Raw genomic sequence first — 17,934 nt, forward strand, 5'->3', positions numbered from 1 at the left:
ATCACAGTTTTCCAGACATGAAGATGTTGAGATTGAAGAGGCATTCTCCCAACACCATTCTTCCCCGATTAAGACACTTATTGCTGCCGGACTATTAAGATCACGGTCCTCATATTCTCATGATGTACCACCTTGGTATGGCCACCCATGGATGGGACCACCATTCCCTTCCCAGGTCATTGGCCATACTGGAGTCCCTGGAAGTCTTATAGAAGACACCATAGCAGCTGCCCCAGTCCACGTAGGGAGGACATCAGATCTCCACCTCCACCTTCATGGTCTGTAGCATTGGAAACATGAGAGGAGCCCATGGTACAACAGATAGAGGGCACTGCTCGTGACACCTCGCCAACCAATAACAACTCATCTTTCTCATGAGACGAGGCTATTTTGCCTCCACCACCAACCACAGCAGACTATTTTACCCACTTTCAGGACTTATTCAGAAGAGAGGCTAACGAGCTTAAGATCGCTCTGGTGGAAGTGCCGGAAACTCAGCATGAGTTAACTGATATCTTACAGACATCGTCCTCCTCCAAGATAGCATTACCAATCAACGGAGCTATCATGGAACCTGCCTGGTAAATTTCAGCCATAATACCCCCAATCTGCAAAAGGGCAGACCGAAAATATTACGTTCCCTCCAAGGGATCTGAATTTCTTTTCACACACCCAGCACCCAATTCGCTGGTAGTGGAAATGGCCAACCAAAGGAGTAAACAACATTTTCGGTCCACTCCCTCCAAGAAGGAGAGTAAGAGATTGGACCTATTCAGCTGCAAAGTATACTCTTAATCTACGCCACAATTCAGAGTGGTGAATTATGCAGCATTACTGCCCAAGTATGACCACAAGAATTATGGTAAATTTATGGAATTTATTAATGACATTCATGAGGAAAAGAGAGAACAATTCAAAGCTCTGGTCTCTGAAGGGCAGGTGATCTCACACATGGCTCTATAGTCCTCACTGGATACCCGCTGACATGGCCGCCAGGTCCACCACTATAGACGTAGTCATGCGCTGAGCCTCCTGCTTCAGTTCTTCGTCATTCCCCCGGGAGCCACAAAATACTGTCAAAGATGTCCCTTTTGATGGAGAAAAATTGTTTTCAGCCAAAACAAATGAAGTGCTGCACACCATGAAGGATTCACAGGCCACCGTTCGGTCCCTTGGTGTCCATACACCTGCCACAAGAAGGAAACAATACACATATCAACCGTATCAGTACCCTAGATAGCTGGCATACACACAGCAACATCAAAGGTTATACAATGAACAGCAGTAACAATGACAGAGACAGAGACCACAACGACAACGCCCTCCACTACCAGCAACGTCCCAACCACCTTCCTCAAATAAGCAAATCTGAAGTCTTGGTCGAGGGTCTAGAAGACCTTTCACCCATTCCAGAGCTTCCACCAACCATCCAGCTCTTTGGAGACCATTTGCTCCCCTCCGATGCCAATTGGGTGGCAAGCACCAAAATGATGCCCTCATTTGGTTTTCAGCCCTCCACCTGTAGGATGCTTATTTTCATGTCACTGTACACCCTGCCCACAGACATTTTCTGAGGTTTACTTTGGGCACAGACCACTACCAGTACAAGGTTCTACCTTTCGGCCTGTCAACAGAGCCTCATGTTTTCTCAAAGATTCTCATGGTAGTAATGGCGCACCTGAGAAAACAAGAAATAATAATTTTTCCTTACCTGGACGACTGTCTCCTAAAGTCACGCACCACATCGGACACCATTCAATTCACTCAAACGACCATACACTGTTTCCAGAGTCTTGGCCTACAAATAAACATAAACAAATCTACAATAAAACCAACTCAACGACTGGAGTTCATTGGCACTCACTTTGATTCGAGGGTGGCAATGGCATCACTTCCACAAGAGAGATTCAACACTATAAAGACACTCCGATCCACAGTTCGAAACAGTCCACAGATCACTGACCACAAATGCCTACAACTACTGGGCCACGTGGCGGCATTCATGTTTGTAGCGCTGCCTACAAGGCTGCCTACATGCCCTGCCTACAAGGCTGGCTAGCAACCATTTACAGACCAACCAAACACAGGTTAACATACGATTAAGTATGCCCCCAAGGTCAAGGATTCACTAACCTGGTGGACTCCATCACACAATCTGTTCTTGGGTATCCCATTCACACAAGATTCTCCATCGCTTATGATCACAATGGCTGCATCCCTTATCAGATGGGGAGCACACATCCAACATCACACAGTTCAGGGACTATGGTCCACAACAGAGACAAGGCTACACATAAACCTGCCAGAACTTTGCAATGCCTGCCTCCACTTCCTGCCACTCATAAGAAACCCAAACATCAGAGTAATGAGTGGCAACATAGCCTGTATGTTTTACATTAACAGACAAGGGGGAGCCCGATTGCATTCACTATGTGCTGAGGCTATGAGACTCTGGAATTGGTGCATCCAGCACAATATCCCTATCTCAGCTTCCTACCTACCTGGATGCCATAACACCATGGCAGATGAACCCAGCAGATGTTTTCTCCTCAATCACGAATGGGAGTTAAACAATGCCATCTTGGAAGACATATTCCGAACTTGGGGTTACCCACAAATGGACCTATTCACGACAGCACACAACATGAAATGCCCCAAATTCAGCTCCAGGTCCAGTCTGAGGAATCGATGGGGGAATGCGTTCATGATCAATTGGAACTCAGACCTTCTATACACGTTCCCACCGATACCATTACTAACCAGAGTGGTGCTGAAGAGAAGGATCAAGAGGGCCACGGTAATCTTAATAGCCCCCACATAGCCGAGACAAGCGTGGTATCTGTACGTAACACAGATGTCTGGACATACCCCAATCACACTCCCTCTACAGACAGATGTATTAACCCAACATAAAGATGCTGCATCTCAAGGCATGGTTCTCTAATGATGAGTTAAATTGCTCTGAGTAGGTCCAGAGAGTGCTGCTACAAAGTAGCAAACATACTAGACATAGCATCTATCTCCACAAATGAAGGAGATTTACGACATGGTGTTCCACCAGACAAACCATTGCAACATTTGCACCTCTTCCAATGATATTGGACTATCTCCTGGAACTGAAACAATCTGGTGTTTCCCTCAGCTCAGTAAAGGTGCATCTTACAGCTATCGCTACCTTCCACCAAAAAATTGGTGACACTACAATCTTTGCTCACCCTATCACAAAGCAATTCTTTAAGGGTATCCAAACTCTCTGTCTGGACGTGAGACCACCCAAGCAACCATGGGACTTAAGCTTGGTCCTAACAAAAAGCTTGGTCCTGATGCATAAACCGTTCAAACCTTTAGCAACCTGCTCCCTACTACACCTGTCCATGAAAGTGGCATTTCTGATAGCAATCACATCATCTAGACGTGTGGGAGAAATCAGGGCACTGATGGCAGACCTACCATATACTATCTTTTTTAAAGATAGAGTCACTTTGCCAACCCATCCCAAATTCCTTCCCAAAGTACATTCATCCTTCACATCAATCAACCAGTCAACTACCAACTTTCTTTCCTAAACCACACGCCAACACTTTTGAAGCCACAATGCACACATTGATGTTCGGAGAGTATTGTCTTTTTACCTCGATAGGACCAAGCCATTTAGTGTCTCACAGAAACCTTTTATCTCTATTGCAGAATGCTCTAAGGGTAACTCTATATCCACTCAAAGAACATCTAAATGGATATCTGGCTGCATTCAACTGTGTCATCAATTAAGAGGCACACAACCTCCAATGGGAATCAAGATGCACTCTTCCATATCAATATTGACATCAGTGGCATTTCTAAGCAATGTTCCTCTTATAGACATTTGCAAAGCTGCCACCTGGGCCTCTGAACACATCTTTGCTAAACATGATGCTGTTATGCAAGGTCCTCAGGTGGATACTCGACTTGGCTGAGCTGTACTATCAACAGCTATTTTACCAACTCCGAAGCCACTACCATCCTAGGTTGGCACTGCTCTTCAGTCACCTACAGTGGAGCACCTACAGGGACATCTCTCTCTCTTGAAGAGACAGTTACTCACCTTGTACAGTAACTGAGGTTCTTCTAGATGAGTGTCCCTGTGGGTGCTCCACTGCCCACCCTCCTCCCCTCTACTTTGGAGTTTGGAGTAGGCTCCGTGGTAGAGAAGGAACTGAGGAGTCTGGGTCATGCGTGCACTATTGAGGCGCCAACGGCATGCAAAATAGGCACCATGTGTGCACGACCTATATGGACATGCTGCAAAACTCTCCGAGCAAAGGCACAGGGACATACCTTCACCTGGCGTGGAGCATTCACAGGGACAACTCTTGAAGAACCTCAGTTACTGCACAAGGTGAGTAACTTTCTCCTCTCTGGAGCTTCACTTTTAAATCCTTCTTTACTTCTGATGTAAATCACTTTCAGCAATAAAAGTGTGGAGGTACCAATTTTGTGTGGTAGGTAGGTAACTTTGGGATTAAAATGGGTGCCTTCCCGTCACATGAGGGACATCTGAGAGGTACTGTATAATGCAAAGCATTCTCTGAGTACCATACTGTACATTATACTGTAAAACGAATCCTACATTTACCTAGTAGCTTTGCTCCAAAAGCATGATATAATTTAACCTCCTCCCCTTCCCCCCTCATTCCCCCTCCCTTTTGGGATGACAGGGTAAGGTCTCTGCAATGGGATCCTCATGGAGATTTCCTTTCATAGATTCCCTCTCCTGCAGGTTTGACTGTGGGAGCAGATGATCCAGGCTCTGACAGACAGTTGCCTTAGAAATTATTCTACAGATTCTGACCCAGCTCTTTTACCGTCAAGTGTAAAGTTAACTAACCTCCCAGAGAATGAAGGGGAAACAACAGTGGGAGTAGTCCACTGAAAGGAAGCAGGAGGAAGGGAGAGGAGGAGAGGAAGGGAGGCAGAAAATGGGAGGAGGGAATTTAAGGCTGCTTTCTTCCAGAGAAACAAGGGATTGTGATTAATTAGAAAAAACTAATTAAATAGAGAATGAAGGCTCATGCTCAAAATGAAAGATTAATCCCTTTTTATATCATGGAAAAAATAATGAATAGGTTAAACATGTGGGGCCTGATTTTCCTCTCACTTCCGCATGGAATCTGAATGAGTTTAGTTCATAAACTCTTGGTTTATACTGGTGAAAGGGAACAGAATCAAACCTATAATTAGAAAATGCTGCATTTTGACCGGCCAAATACTTGTAGACTTGTATTAAAACTATATGCAATGTAAATCAGAAAATGTTGTGAAGAAAACTAAATGTGGGATAGCTGTAGCGTCACTTACAGGAGTTTTCCACAGGAGGGCACTGCAGGTGCTGTTTTTCCAGAGAAAATTTTGTAAGAGGGAGCTTAGGGCTGGTTTCTGCCTTGATTTAAAGCCCACACAATCTCAATGAACCCAGTAGGCTGTAAGTCAGGGCAGAATTTGGTCTTTAGCACTTGATCCTGCAAATACACACCTGAGTACTTTCTTGCATAAGTATTTGCAGGGTCAAGCCCTTAGTTAGGGGAAGAGCCTGGGAAAACAGGAATTTAGAATCTGTTGGATCCATTGAGAAAAATAAAATTTGTTAATTGTTAACTGTGAAAATGACTTGGTCTGTGATTTTGATGTAAGTAAATGGGTGAAAGTTTGGCCATTCTTTTTCTAAAAGACCTCACATGTTAAAAGATCATTGATAATGATTATATAAATGCAAAGGGCTAGATCCTCATTTATGGCTGAGGAGCACTCAATGCAGCTGGGCATTGAGGTACAGAGATGTCCTTTGTGCTCACCTGATTCTAGGACTCCTGTGTGTGTCAGTCTTGTTCCCTGCCCCAGCCACGTATCAGTATCAGCTGCCAATGGTCCCAATGGGCTGTTATAACAGCTGGGGATTGCTTAGGCACTGGGAAGCTATGCTATTGTCCTCCAGCCTCTTCCTCCACATTGTCAGGTGCAAGGTGTAGGAGCTACAATGTCTCTACATTGCTCAAGAATCCACTTGCACGGGGAGATCATCTGGGAGCTTGATCCACCAGATTCAGTACTACTTTGTGCCAGTGGAGCAGTGCAATGCAGCCAGGCCCAGAGCCCTGTGCAGGATCAGTGTGGAGGCCCATTCCTGCAGTCTTTACTCATTCCATACTTAGGTAAAACTCTCACTGATATCAATAATTGGGCCATTGTTGGTCTACAACAGTAATGTAATGCATTTGCCTTATGTCTAATCCTTTTGCTAATATTGTTTATTTTTAGATGGAATGATAGCCAAGACAGCCAAACCATGACATTAAGTCAGCTGGAGTCCCTCTTAAAGGAAAAGGTACCGTAGGGGTGGATAGTACCAGAAACTGATTGCTAAAATGGTTATTTACTTTATAAGTTAAGTTCTGGCATTACATAAATGGTACTGGTACTCTCAGTTCTAGATGTTGCTGGCTTGAATAACAGGGCTGGATTCATTTAAGGGGCCTGATTCTTCACTTTAGTGCATCTTGGGTAATCAGTAAAATTTGTGCAGAGTTGTAAAAAAAAAAAAAGATACCAAGTCAGAAAAACAGCATTTTAGGCCATTCACTTTGCATGAAAGTAAACAGCGACACAAGGGGACAGGCTGTGAACTATCCAGCCTAAGATCTCTGGACTCCATGTTGTGTGGAAAAAACTCTAGTACCTTCTTCTGATAATTCAGGTAATAGTGGAATGGCTATGTGTAAGATAGATTTTTCTCTGATGGAGTAAAAAATATCCAACATCAATGTAGTAATCTTTTATTATACTTGGACATCAGTTAAGCCAACCAGAGATACCGTATCATAGAAAATATTTGCCATGGCACAGAGCTCACCAGAAGAATGTTCTATGCCCTCTGGAGCATTATGTATCATGTCCCACCTCACCCCAAGATTTTCATGTAAGCAAAAAAGCATCCTAGGACATAACCTTGTGCAAATCCTGCTCCCTACACTGATTGGCACAGGCTTGGCACATATATTGGGAGGAGACAATAAAATCCTTCCTATTTTACAGCTTCTGTTGCAACCTCAAGGCTGCAGTAACATCCTCAGCCCATGTACCCCTCTTATATGGTGGACATCTGAATGTATCTTTTCTCTAGTCTGAGTAAAATATTAACATATCGCAGAGCTGTTAGGACAGATTGTACCCAAGACAATCTTTCCTCACTGCAGAAAAGCCTATCAATCATAGCTGAATATAGTTTATTATTAATGTCATAGCTTTTATTCATTTGGCTATATGCAACTAACTGGAGAGTAACATTTACATTTTCATGTTGAGTATGTCATATCACAAAAGAATCAGCTTAGATATCTTCTTATTATGGAATTTATTAATTGAAAATATCCCCCAAAGTCCTAATTAGGGTTCTGGTACACTTAATTTCCCAGGTTCTATGTTATTTTTTTAAGGAATTCTGAAACAGAGGTGATATGTATATTCAAGTACATTAATAGAAACTGCTATCAATTTAAAAGTAAGGTTACTGCTGCATATATATTCCAGGAAAATTTTAGTTAAAACCACCAAGCATTTCAATGTATGGAAATTAACCAGCGAAATAAATAAATGTTCAGATACACTTAGTATTCATACAATCTCTTAAATAAATATTCACCTATAAAATGGCACATTGATTATTCCCAAACCAAACTTTACTCTGCTCCTCCATATATGCCCTTCATCCATTTAACAGGGACATGTTTGTATCAATTACTGTGATTGTGTGGGAATTTGTGCACACACATTTCTAAAAATTGGGTCTTAATGCCATTTTTTCTTTAACTGTAAAAGAGAGGATAATAATTCTCACCTCACAAGGGTTGAACTCATTCATGCTTGTAAAACAGTTTGAGATATTCAGATGGAAGGTTCTATAGAACTGAAGAGTGTTGTTATAATGAAATACATGCAGCTACAGTGCAAGAGGATGGACTACATGACCCACTTGATGTCCCGTCTAGTCCAAGTGATTTTGTGACATAACAATCACCACTTTTATTTTCCATAAGTAAGCCTAGCCACCTTCATAATAATTCTTAAATATTTAGAAATGCAAAGAAAAGCTAGGAAAAGATTTGGAATATTTCAAATGCAAGATCAAAGCTATGAAGCTAGATCTGAACATGGGATTATTTTCTTTCTAGCCACTTGCAATAACAGTTTTCCAGTAGACCACTATCAGAAGAGCTGGTGAAAACATGGGAGGGAAGTAATACTGTATGGGGAGAATGGCCATTACATTCTGGATTTTTTGTGGCACATCCTAAATACAGCACTCAGTGCAAGAAGCTGGCCAGATGCTAAGCAGATGTATATAAAGATGAACAAAATGAATCATCTCCGTCTATTTAGTGAGTGGCTTAAGAGCCAATCTGAAGAAGTTAAGACAGCCCAATGGCTGGAGCAGCCTGTGTAGTCCTTTCTGTACTCCCCTCACTATGGGAAGGGGAAGACTAGAGGGTGCACTGCCTGCATGCTACTGCACTGAGTGCTCCAGCAGAGCAGGGCTCTGTGCCCCACAGGGGTGCTCATCCCTTGTACCCAAATCCTGAGAATACAGAGGGTCAAAGCACTGCTCAAAGGGAAAGTGGTCCCTTTGCACAATGAAAGTTCAGTGGGTTTGCTGCTAAGAGAGCCTCCGTAGTCTCAGAGTCAGGGGCAGGATTTTCTCCTTGATTATTTTATACAAAAGCACAAAAAAGCAAGGAAGGAAATATTGATTCAAACAGTGAAGTGTCTCCAAACATTAAAAAAAAAGTTAGATTCAGGTAAGACTGGTCACCTGAAACAGCTTTTAACAAAAGCAGCAAAAATACTCACCTGAGGAGTGTGGTGTTTAGATGTTGCTTATAATTATTAGATTTGGGAGCACTGGTTGTTGGGAGTCTGAAAGGACAAGAAACAGGAAGGAGCAGGGAGGAGTTGAGAGGCTGGGAGAAAGCTACAGAGGGTGCAGCAGCAGCTTGGTAAAGAGGTTTCCACTTTGAAAATAAAGTCCTGTTGAAGCTTGTTAGTACCTTGCCTGGTTGATACAACATTTTGGCAATGAGGATGGATCTTCTGCCTCTGAACCCACCTGCACCCTTTCTGCAAAGCCCAGGTGAGCCTCCAATTGCTTTTACTACCTGGATCCATATGTCTGAGACTTATCTGCTTGCAATCAGTGCTACAGAGATTTCTGAAGTAAGAAAGCGTGCTCTGCTAATCCACTGCTTTGGAGCAGAAGGGCAGCGTATATTTTACACTTTTCCCCTTGCAGATGATAAATATGAGACTGCATTAAAGAATTTTTTTGTGCCAAAAGTGAATGTAGTAGCTAATCACTTCAGATTTTGCAGTGTGAGCAGAAACCAGGGGAAACTTTAATGCAGCATATTGCTTCACTGAGGAGTCTGATTGTAATTTGTGACTTTGGGAATGTGGCAGATGAGATGATTAGAGACCAGCTCACTGAGAAAACAACCATGCTTCATGTAAGAGAACGCTTACTTTTAGAACCACAACTTACACTAGAAAAAACAATAACCATTGCTACTCAGATTGAGTCAGCTACAGCTGAAGCCAAAATAAGGAGCATAGATACAAGAGGCACAGTCCAGACTGTGACCACTGCAGACACACAATTGCAAGAGGAAAACTAATGAAAAACCACCGAATCAGCAAATTCAAAATACAGTAAAAGCATGTTTTCGCTGTGGATCCCCACAACACCTTGTAAGCTACACAGGATGTCCGGCAAAAGTAGCTCAGTGCAATCATTGTAAAAAGTTTGGACATTTTGCTAAAGTATGTCGCAGTAGCCAGTTTAATCAACAGGTGCATGCAGTTACAATACCAGATGTTACTGTGCTGAGCGTGAACAAAATCACTACTGCACATATTCCAGAACAGATAAAGTACACTGTAAACGTTTCTGCCATACCCTCAGGCAAACCACACTCTATTCAGCTAATGTTGGACACTGGCTCAGCAGTATCTATACTACCTGATTCCATCTATCTGCATTACTTTAAAGATGTGCCTCTTACTGAACCCAAACTTCACTTGGTGTGCTATTTGAAAAACCATATTCCAGTACATGGCTCCCTGCCAGTAAGAGTTACTTTTGGCAATTGCTGTGTAACTGCAGAGTTCTACATTGTCCACAAAGGCACTCCTATCTTTGGCAGAGATTTACTGGCTGCTTTAAATCTCAGGGTAGTTAATGGACGAGTTGATCTTCCTCAGCAAAGCACTCTTGCGGAACACTCACCAGTTTCAGCTGGGACCCAACACCAGGTTGAGTAGAAACTCGGCTGTGTTTATGGGTTTCTGCATAAAGTTAAAATGCAGAATAATGTGATGCCTGTATGACAGAAGTTACGGTGCTTACCATTTTCAGTCAGGGAAGCTGTTTCAGAGGAACTTAGCAAACTTTATTGAAAGGACATTATTGAAGAGATCAACTCCTCGGAATGAGTTTCACCTATAGTAGTGACGCAGAAGAAGGGTGGAGGCATTCGCCTTTGTGTGGACTTAAGGGAGCCAAATAAAGCAATTGTGATTGACAGTCATCCTCTTCCTCACATAGAAGAAATGTTTGCAGAACTCCGTGGAGCAAAGATGTTTTCCACTCTTGATTTGCAGAGCGCATACCACCAGGTTATGTTGCATGAAGATAGCAGAGACTTCACAGCATTTATTACACATGAGGGACTATTTTGTTTTAAATATGTTCCATACTGTCTCGCATCTGCCCCAAGTGCCTTTTAAAAAATGATGTCATTGATTCTGAAGAATCAACATGGAGTTCAGTGCTATCTGGATGATATTATCATGTTTGGAAATACTTCTGAGGAGCATGACAATAACCTGCAGCCTGTACTAAACTGCATCAACACACCAGGCATCCAGCGCAATAGGTCCAAATGCAAATTTAGACAAACTGAACTCTCCTTTCTGGGGCATACAATTTCACAGGCTGGACTAAAACCTGATCCAGATCATATCCTGGCAATTTCAAATGCTCCTCCTCCAACAGATTTGCAAACCTTACGTTCCTTCTTGGGTCTTATCTCCTGGTATGCAAAATTCATTCCCAATTCTGCTTCTGTCATTGAACTGTTACGGGAATTACTATGGAGAAGTTCAACCTTAGTGTGGACAACGGATGCACCAGAAAGACTTATTGTACATAGTGCAATACTTGCACTATTCAGTCCTGCATTGCCCACAATTGTAACTACTGATGCTTCTGATTATGGACTTGGGGCTGTTCTCCCACAACTGCATGAGGACAACACAGCGAGGACTGTTGCATTTGCTTCAAGGACACTAAGTAATGCTGAGAGAAAATATTCTACAGTCGAAAAAGAAGCACTTGCTTGTGTCTGGGCTACTGGAAAATGGGGAACTTACCTGTTGGGCCACACATTCAAGTTGCGCACAGACCACAGCCCTTTGACGACGTTGCTCCCCACGAAAGGACTGGGAAGAGCAGGATATCATATTGCTCGATGGTCTGCAAGACTACTCTCTTTCAATTATGAACTGGAATGTAAGCCTGGAAACCAAAATATGGTCGCTGATTGCCTTTCTCGCCTGCCTTTGCCTTCACCAGATGGTCCACCGGAGGATGAGGATGTAGTGGTTGCACTTATTACAAGCACTCTCACTGCAGTTACAAGAGAACAATTTCAAGCTGCTTGTTCAGCGTGTCCAATTCAACAAAAACTATGGGAATTTTTGACAAAGAAATGACCCAGTCACCCTAAAAACCTTGACCCAGTTTTGCTGCCTTATTTTAGAGTTTGGGGTGAACTTTCTTTGTTTGATGGCCATTTGCGACGAGGTACACACCCGCTCCTTGTGCCAGAAGAATTACAGTCAAAACTCATAACCTGGCACACGATACTCATCAAGGAATTGTCCGAACCAAACAATGACTACGGGATCTGTATTGGTGGCCAGGGATGGACTCTCAAACTGAAGCACTCATAAAATCCTGTGTCACTTGCCAAATGCATGATAAGACAGCAGTGACATGTACCCCTCCATTACAGCCTGTTTCTCTTCCTGAATCTGCATGGGAAAAAGTGGTGATTGACATTGTAGGATCCTTTGATACTGCTCCAATTGACTGCCGTTATGCCATCACTTTAATAGACTATTTCAGTAAATGGCCTGAGGTAGCGTTTACATCGCAAATCTCTTCTGCTACAGTAATTAAGCTCCTCTCTTCAGTTTTTAGCAAGGAAGGTAACCCCAAAGAACTGGTTTCAGATAATGGTAGTCAATTTAGTTCCCTGGAAATTGAAACTTTTCGAGCACAGAGGAACATTTTACACAGAAGGTCATCCCAATATTACCCTCAAGCCAATGGGGAAATTGAATGGTTCAACAGAAGTTTGAAAGAGTTTGCAAATGGCTAAACTGGAAGGGCGATTGTGGATACCCTTCACTACTGATTTCTTGCAAGCATACCAGGCTAAACAACATGCCAAAATGCAAAGATCACCCGCAGAGTTACTGCATGGGAAACAGATGAATACTAAACTGAACATTGCTGGATTGTTAAAGGCAGAGGATGATGTGAGAAAAACAGTTGAACAGAACCAAGCAAAGTCTAAGGCTTTCACAGACAAGCGGCGGGGTGCTAAGGAATCAAAGTTTGAGTGTGGTTCCTTTGTTAGAATATGAAAACCTGGAATTTTACGCAAAGGGGACCATAAATTCACAGCTCCTCTTAAAATCATAGAGAAGAAGGGATCTTACACCTATCGACTTTCTGATGGGCGGGTATGGAATGCTTCTTATCTTGCACCTGCATATGCACCAAGAGGAGATTATGCCAACACCCAGTCTGCATTGGATGACTTCACCGTAGTACCAACACAACAAGACATTGCACTGGAACTGGGGCTTGAGAGATGGCCTGTCAAACCCAGATGACCACCTGTGTGGACTAGAGACTATGTTATGTAGTACCTACAGTGTTTTCAGTGTAATATTTCTGCCAACAGTATAGTGTCTTGTTTCATATTTGTTCCTGTGGTTAGAACAATAATGTTTATTTTAATTGGGAGAGTTTCTTAAGAGAGGAGGGAATGTGGTGTTTAGATGTTTCTTGTAATTATTAGAATTGGGAGCACTGGCTGTTGGGAGTCTGAAAGGACAGGAAACAGGAAGGAGGGGGGAAGAGTTGAGAGGCTGGGAGAAAGCTACAGAGGGTGCAGCAGCAGCTTGGTAAAGAGGCTTCCACTTTGAAAATAAAGTCCTGTTGAAGCTTGTTAGTACCTTGCCTGGTTGATCCAACAAGGAGTTATCGGCTATGGGGTTGAAACCACCTCGGAAAAGCAGAAAAAGAAGAGAATCAACCACTAGGAAAAGCAAATTTGTAAGAAGGGTTGTGAGGATACAATGATGGCTCCATAATGCACTTATGCATCAGGGTTTACATTTCGGCATTTCACTTCTAGCTGTTGTATGGAGATGTTTGTGCATAAGTATTCATACTAACTAATCCTTAGTTCTGGACCTAAACTGTTAGTGTCTCTTTAAAGGTAAGCAACATACTGAGCCTGTTTCTCATTTACACTAAGCCGCCTTTACACTCCCGTAAAATGTGGTGGTGTAAAAAGGCCTTAAAGTGCGCATAAATATATTACACCAATTTTAAGGGCCCTCTAAATAGCTAGAATGTGTAAAGGGCCTTAGTGTAAAATGAGAATTAGGCCCAGTATCTCTTCCTCACTCCCCACTTTCCTACTTCCCTTCCCCCACAAATTTTTGATTTTATGTTTATGAGGCTCTGAAAATAGTCTAATTCTTTTCTATCTGATTTGGCCTATCTCTACCAGCTGGTAAATAGGAAATGTTCACCATAGGAAGCCAATACTCTGCAGAGTGTAAACAGATGGAATCAATATAAAGTGACAAGTTAGACTGTGCTACTGAGAATACAGAGCCAAAACTAAGAGCATAACAGTCACGATACTTATTTTGTTCCAATTCATTTGGTACTGAATAGCACTTCATATATGCACAGCTGTGTCCTTCTGTTTTTTACTTTCTTTCTTCTGGTTTGATGATGACAATTTCAAAGAAAAACTTTAATTAAAGATTTTACACAAAATGGCCCAAAGTAGAATATATGGAAAATGAGCATTGATGTGTTTATTGCACAAGGAATATTTTTTCATGCATTTATTTTTCCTTTTTCTTTAAACAAAGCAAAAAAAAAAGTATGCATGAAATGTGCTGGATTGACGGCCTTGCAGGCTGAAGTTTTCTGTTTGTCTGCAGTACAGGCACCAGATTGAGCTCTGGCTGTGAAAGCTTGCTCACCCTGCCTTTCCTGTATACCTGGTACCCTGCTCTGGAGAAGCCATCCGTTAGGGATGAGAAGGTGGTTCATTCTCCAAGCCCATTCCAGGGTAGAATGTGAGAATTTCTGCCTGTGTGTGCAGGCTGAGGGAAAGAGGATGCCAGGAGCCAGGATTGCTTCAGTCCAGCAATGGTAGCTTCCCCAGAAGGGCTGTGGAAATGGACGGGTTATGGCCTTTCTCCCTTTCTTGCCCTGTACAGACCAGCAGACTTTGCCTTTTGTGAAGGAAAGCACATCTTGCACCCTGTAAACGTATGATGCACAAGCTGTGCTTCTCTGGTGACTGCTGCAGAGGCAGTGTACTTCCAAGCTATTCCCTGCTGCAGGCCGTGCCTTAAAGGCACAAGTGACTTCTCATTCTTTTACCCCCAGGAATGACAACGTGGCGGTGGGATGTTTGACACGTTTTCACTAAAATGAGAGAGGTGGAATGTTCTGCTGGTTTGAACAGTGGGCTGGCAGTCAGGAGACTTGGATTTAAATCCCAGTCCTGCCATTGCCTCATTCCTCAGCATAGAGTTCTGTAGAATGAACAGTTGCGACCCTTAAATTTTTGCCATTTTTACTTCAAATAAATATTTCAGTACTTGCTGTACTCCCTACATTACTAGGGTGTTTGCTCTAAAGAGGAGCAGCAACTGTTAGTTTGCACTTGCAGAATTTCCTTCAGATTCTCTTACAAGCGGGGAGCAGCTTTTGCTACCTGCAGAAGCCATGGGTTTCAGACTCTTCCCTCCCTATATCCCCCAAGCTATGCAAGGGAATCTCAGCAAATCTGCACAGAGGTCTCTTGCCTCCTCACTCCAGCACTTTGCCTCCCTTGAACAACATGATCTCTCTATGAATTGTGCTACAAGGGGCTCACTTGTCCTGTGGATTCCCCTGAAACCCCTTTAAGGGTTGTTCTACACCACACAGGGGGGAAGACCGTGTAAGTTAGTATAGACAGAATCGGAGGGTTTGGGGTGGGGAGAATGCAGTGATGCAGTGCAAACCAGTGAACCCTCTCCACCTTCCTCTGCTTGCCCTGTCAAACATTCAGAAGTGAAACTGTGTTCTCCATGCAGAGAGGATTCCACAGAATAAGGGAGCAGGAAGGAGAATATTATGCAGGTGGTACCCCACAAGTTCAGATCCATGGGTGCAGGCTCTCTTTGGAATGCATATGTTGAAGGAAGTATGGGGATCATTAATAATTATGTTGCTAGCAAAATACTGTTAGGTGGGTAGCCTTGTATTTGGAGGTAGAGTACTTCAGTCTTTGCAGGGTAATCTGTGGTCTGCATAAAAACTGTATTTAGAACTCCCTGTGTCTGGTGCTGGATGTGATTTGCACTGAATTTTCTTTACACATCAAAGTGTAAGAAAATACTTCAAACACCTAGTACTCCTGTCAAGGTTCCTCCCCCACTCTGAACTCTAGGGTACAGATGTGGGGACCTGCATGAAAACCTCCTAAGCTTACTTTTACCAGCTTAGGTTAAAACTTCCCCAAGGTACAAATTAATTTTATCCTTTGTCCTTGGAATATCCACTGCCACCACCAAACTCTAACTGGGTTTACTGGGAAACGTAGTTTGGACACGTCTTACCCCGCAAAATCCTCCCAACCCTTGCACCCCACTTCCTGGGAAAGGTTTGGTAAAAATCCTCACCAATTTGCATAGGTGACCACAGACCCAAACCCTGGGATCTGAGAACAATGAAAAAGCATTCAGTTTTCTTACAAGAAGACTTTTAATAGGAATAGAAGTAAATAGAAGTAAAGGAATCACCCCTGTAAAATCAGGATGGTAGATACCTTACAGGATAATTAGATTCAAAACATAGAGAATCCCTCTAGGCAAAACCTTAAGTTACAAAAAAGACACACAGACAGAAATAGTCATTCTATTCAGCACAGTTCTTTTCTTAGCCATTTAAAGAAATCATAATCTAACGCATACCTAGCTAGATTACTTACTAAAAGTTCTAAGACTCCATTCCTGTTCTATCCCCGGCAAAAGCAGCATATAGACAGACACAGACCCTTTGTTTCTCTCCCTCCTCCCAGCTTTTGAAAGTATCTTGTCTCCTCATTGGTCATTTTGGTCAGGTGCCAGCGAGGTTACCTTTAGCTTCTTAACCCTTTACAGGTGAGAGGATTTTTCCTCTGGCCAGGAGGGTTTTTAAAGGCGTTTACCCTTCCCTTTATATTTATGACAACTCCAATAACTGCCTTTTGATCCTGAGGGATCCACCAGTGCTACACAAACTACCTTCTTGTAACACTGCTGAAATGCAGTTACTTCTGGGGTGGAACGTAGTAGCCAACTGACACGCAACAGTAGTAAGAGAGGACAATATGGCCAGGCACCAAGACAAGGTCCTACTGTAATGGAAAGTGTGATTGGCTCATTAATGTCTATTGAGAACAAACAGGACTAACGTTTCTAATGTTGAAAGAAGCTGATCATGTTCAATGATCAGCTGAAATATCTTTATGTAGTTGTGACAGGATCCCTGGGGTACTGGGGAACTGTTATGCTCTTATCTCTCCAGCCCAGGCTCTTTCTCGAGCACAGGCTCTCTCTCGCAATGCTTTGCTAGTGACAAGCAGCAAACCCCCCAGGTGCTGTTATCACTCAGTACAACAGCCCCACATCCAGCTAAATTGCATGAGCCACTCACGAATCACACAGAGAAAGGCACCAGCAAATCTCCCAAGCCCCCAGCCTTGCAGCCCAGAACAGTAACTGTCTTGCCCTAGTCAGAAGCCTGACCTGTACATGTTCATTACCCAATCTGTCCCTCCCTCGATGTGGAGAGGATACACGCTAGCCTTTGTAACCTGAGCTGAGATTTCCCAAGCACTTCAGCCAAAACGCTCTGGTTTAGATAAAATATAAAACAGGTTTATTAACTACAGAAAGATCAATTTTAAGTGATTATAAGTGGTAGGCACAAGAAGTCAGAGATAGTTACCAAAGAAAATAAAAGGTAAGCATGCAGTCTAAATCCTAGACTTTATGAGGCTGAACAATATTTGTATCAAGCAGTTTTTCTCACCCTACTGGATGTTGCAGGTAGTTTACCGTCCTTAATACACAGGCTTTCCCTTTAAGCCTGGGACCAATCTCCTCAGTTCAGGTCTTTGTTTTGCTTTCAGTGTAGGTGGGGAGGAGAAAGGTGCCCTCATGATGCCACTGATCCTTATTTTATACTCTTAATCCATGTCCCTGGAAAGAAACTAACCCAGGCATGCCTGGTTGGGCTTCCTGAGTCACAGGGTTGAGCAATTCCCATTGTGTGGTGTTTCTCTTACAGAATTGTAAATTCCTTGTTTACAACTCACCTGCTGATTAATGGTGGTTTGATGGCAGCCTGGGTGTGGATCACCAGCTTTGTTGTCACTGGAGAACTAACAATGTATGACTCCCAAATTTACAACATATTTCAATAACAACCATACAGCAAAATCTCATCACTTCATAAACCCTAATGATATACATATTTTGACAGAACAGGTTTCA

The 17,934-nt window shown here is 42.8% G+C and overlaps 1 protein-coding gene across 2 annotated transcripts in view; it reads left to right on the forward strand.

The window, feature by feature from the left end:
* Nucleotides 1-17,934, forward strand: part of EFCAB6 (EF-hand calcium binding domain 6) — a 154,508-nt gene that overhangs the window by 25,990 nt on the left and 110,584 nt on the right. For both annotated transcript variants that reach the window (XM_075121373.1, XM_075121374.1), the window contains exon 5: nt 6,292-6,358. In XM_075121373.1, the coding sequence (XP_074977474.1) occupies nt 6,292-6,358 (67 nt within the window). The remainder of the gene's footprint in view (nt 1-6,291; nt 6,359-17,934) is intronic.

Source organism: Caretta caretta, chromosome 1 (genome assembly GCF_965140235.1).
Source record: "Caretta caretta isolate rCarCar2 chromosome 1, rCarCar1.hap1, whole genome shotgun sequence".
Lineage (NCBI taxonomy): Eukaryota > Metazoa > Chordata > Testudines > Cheloniidae > Caretta > Caretta caretta.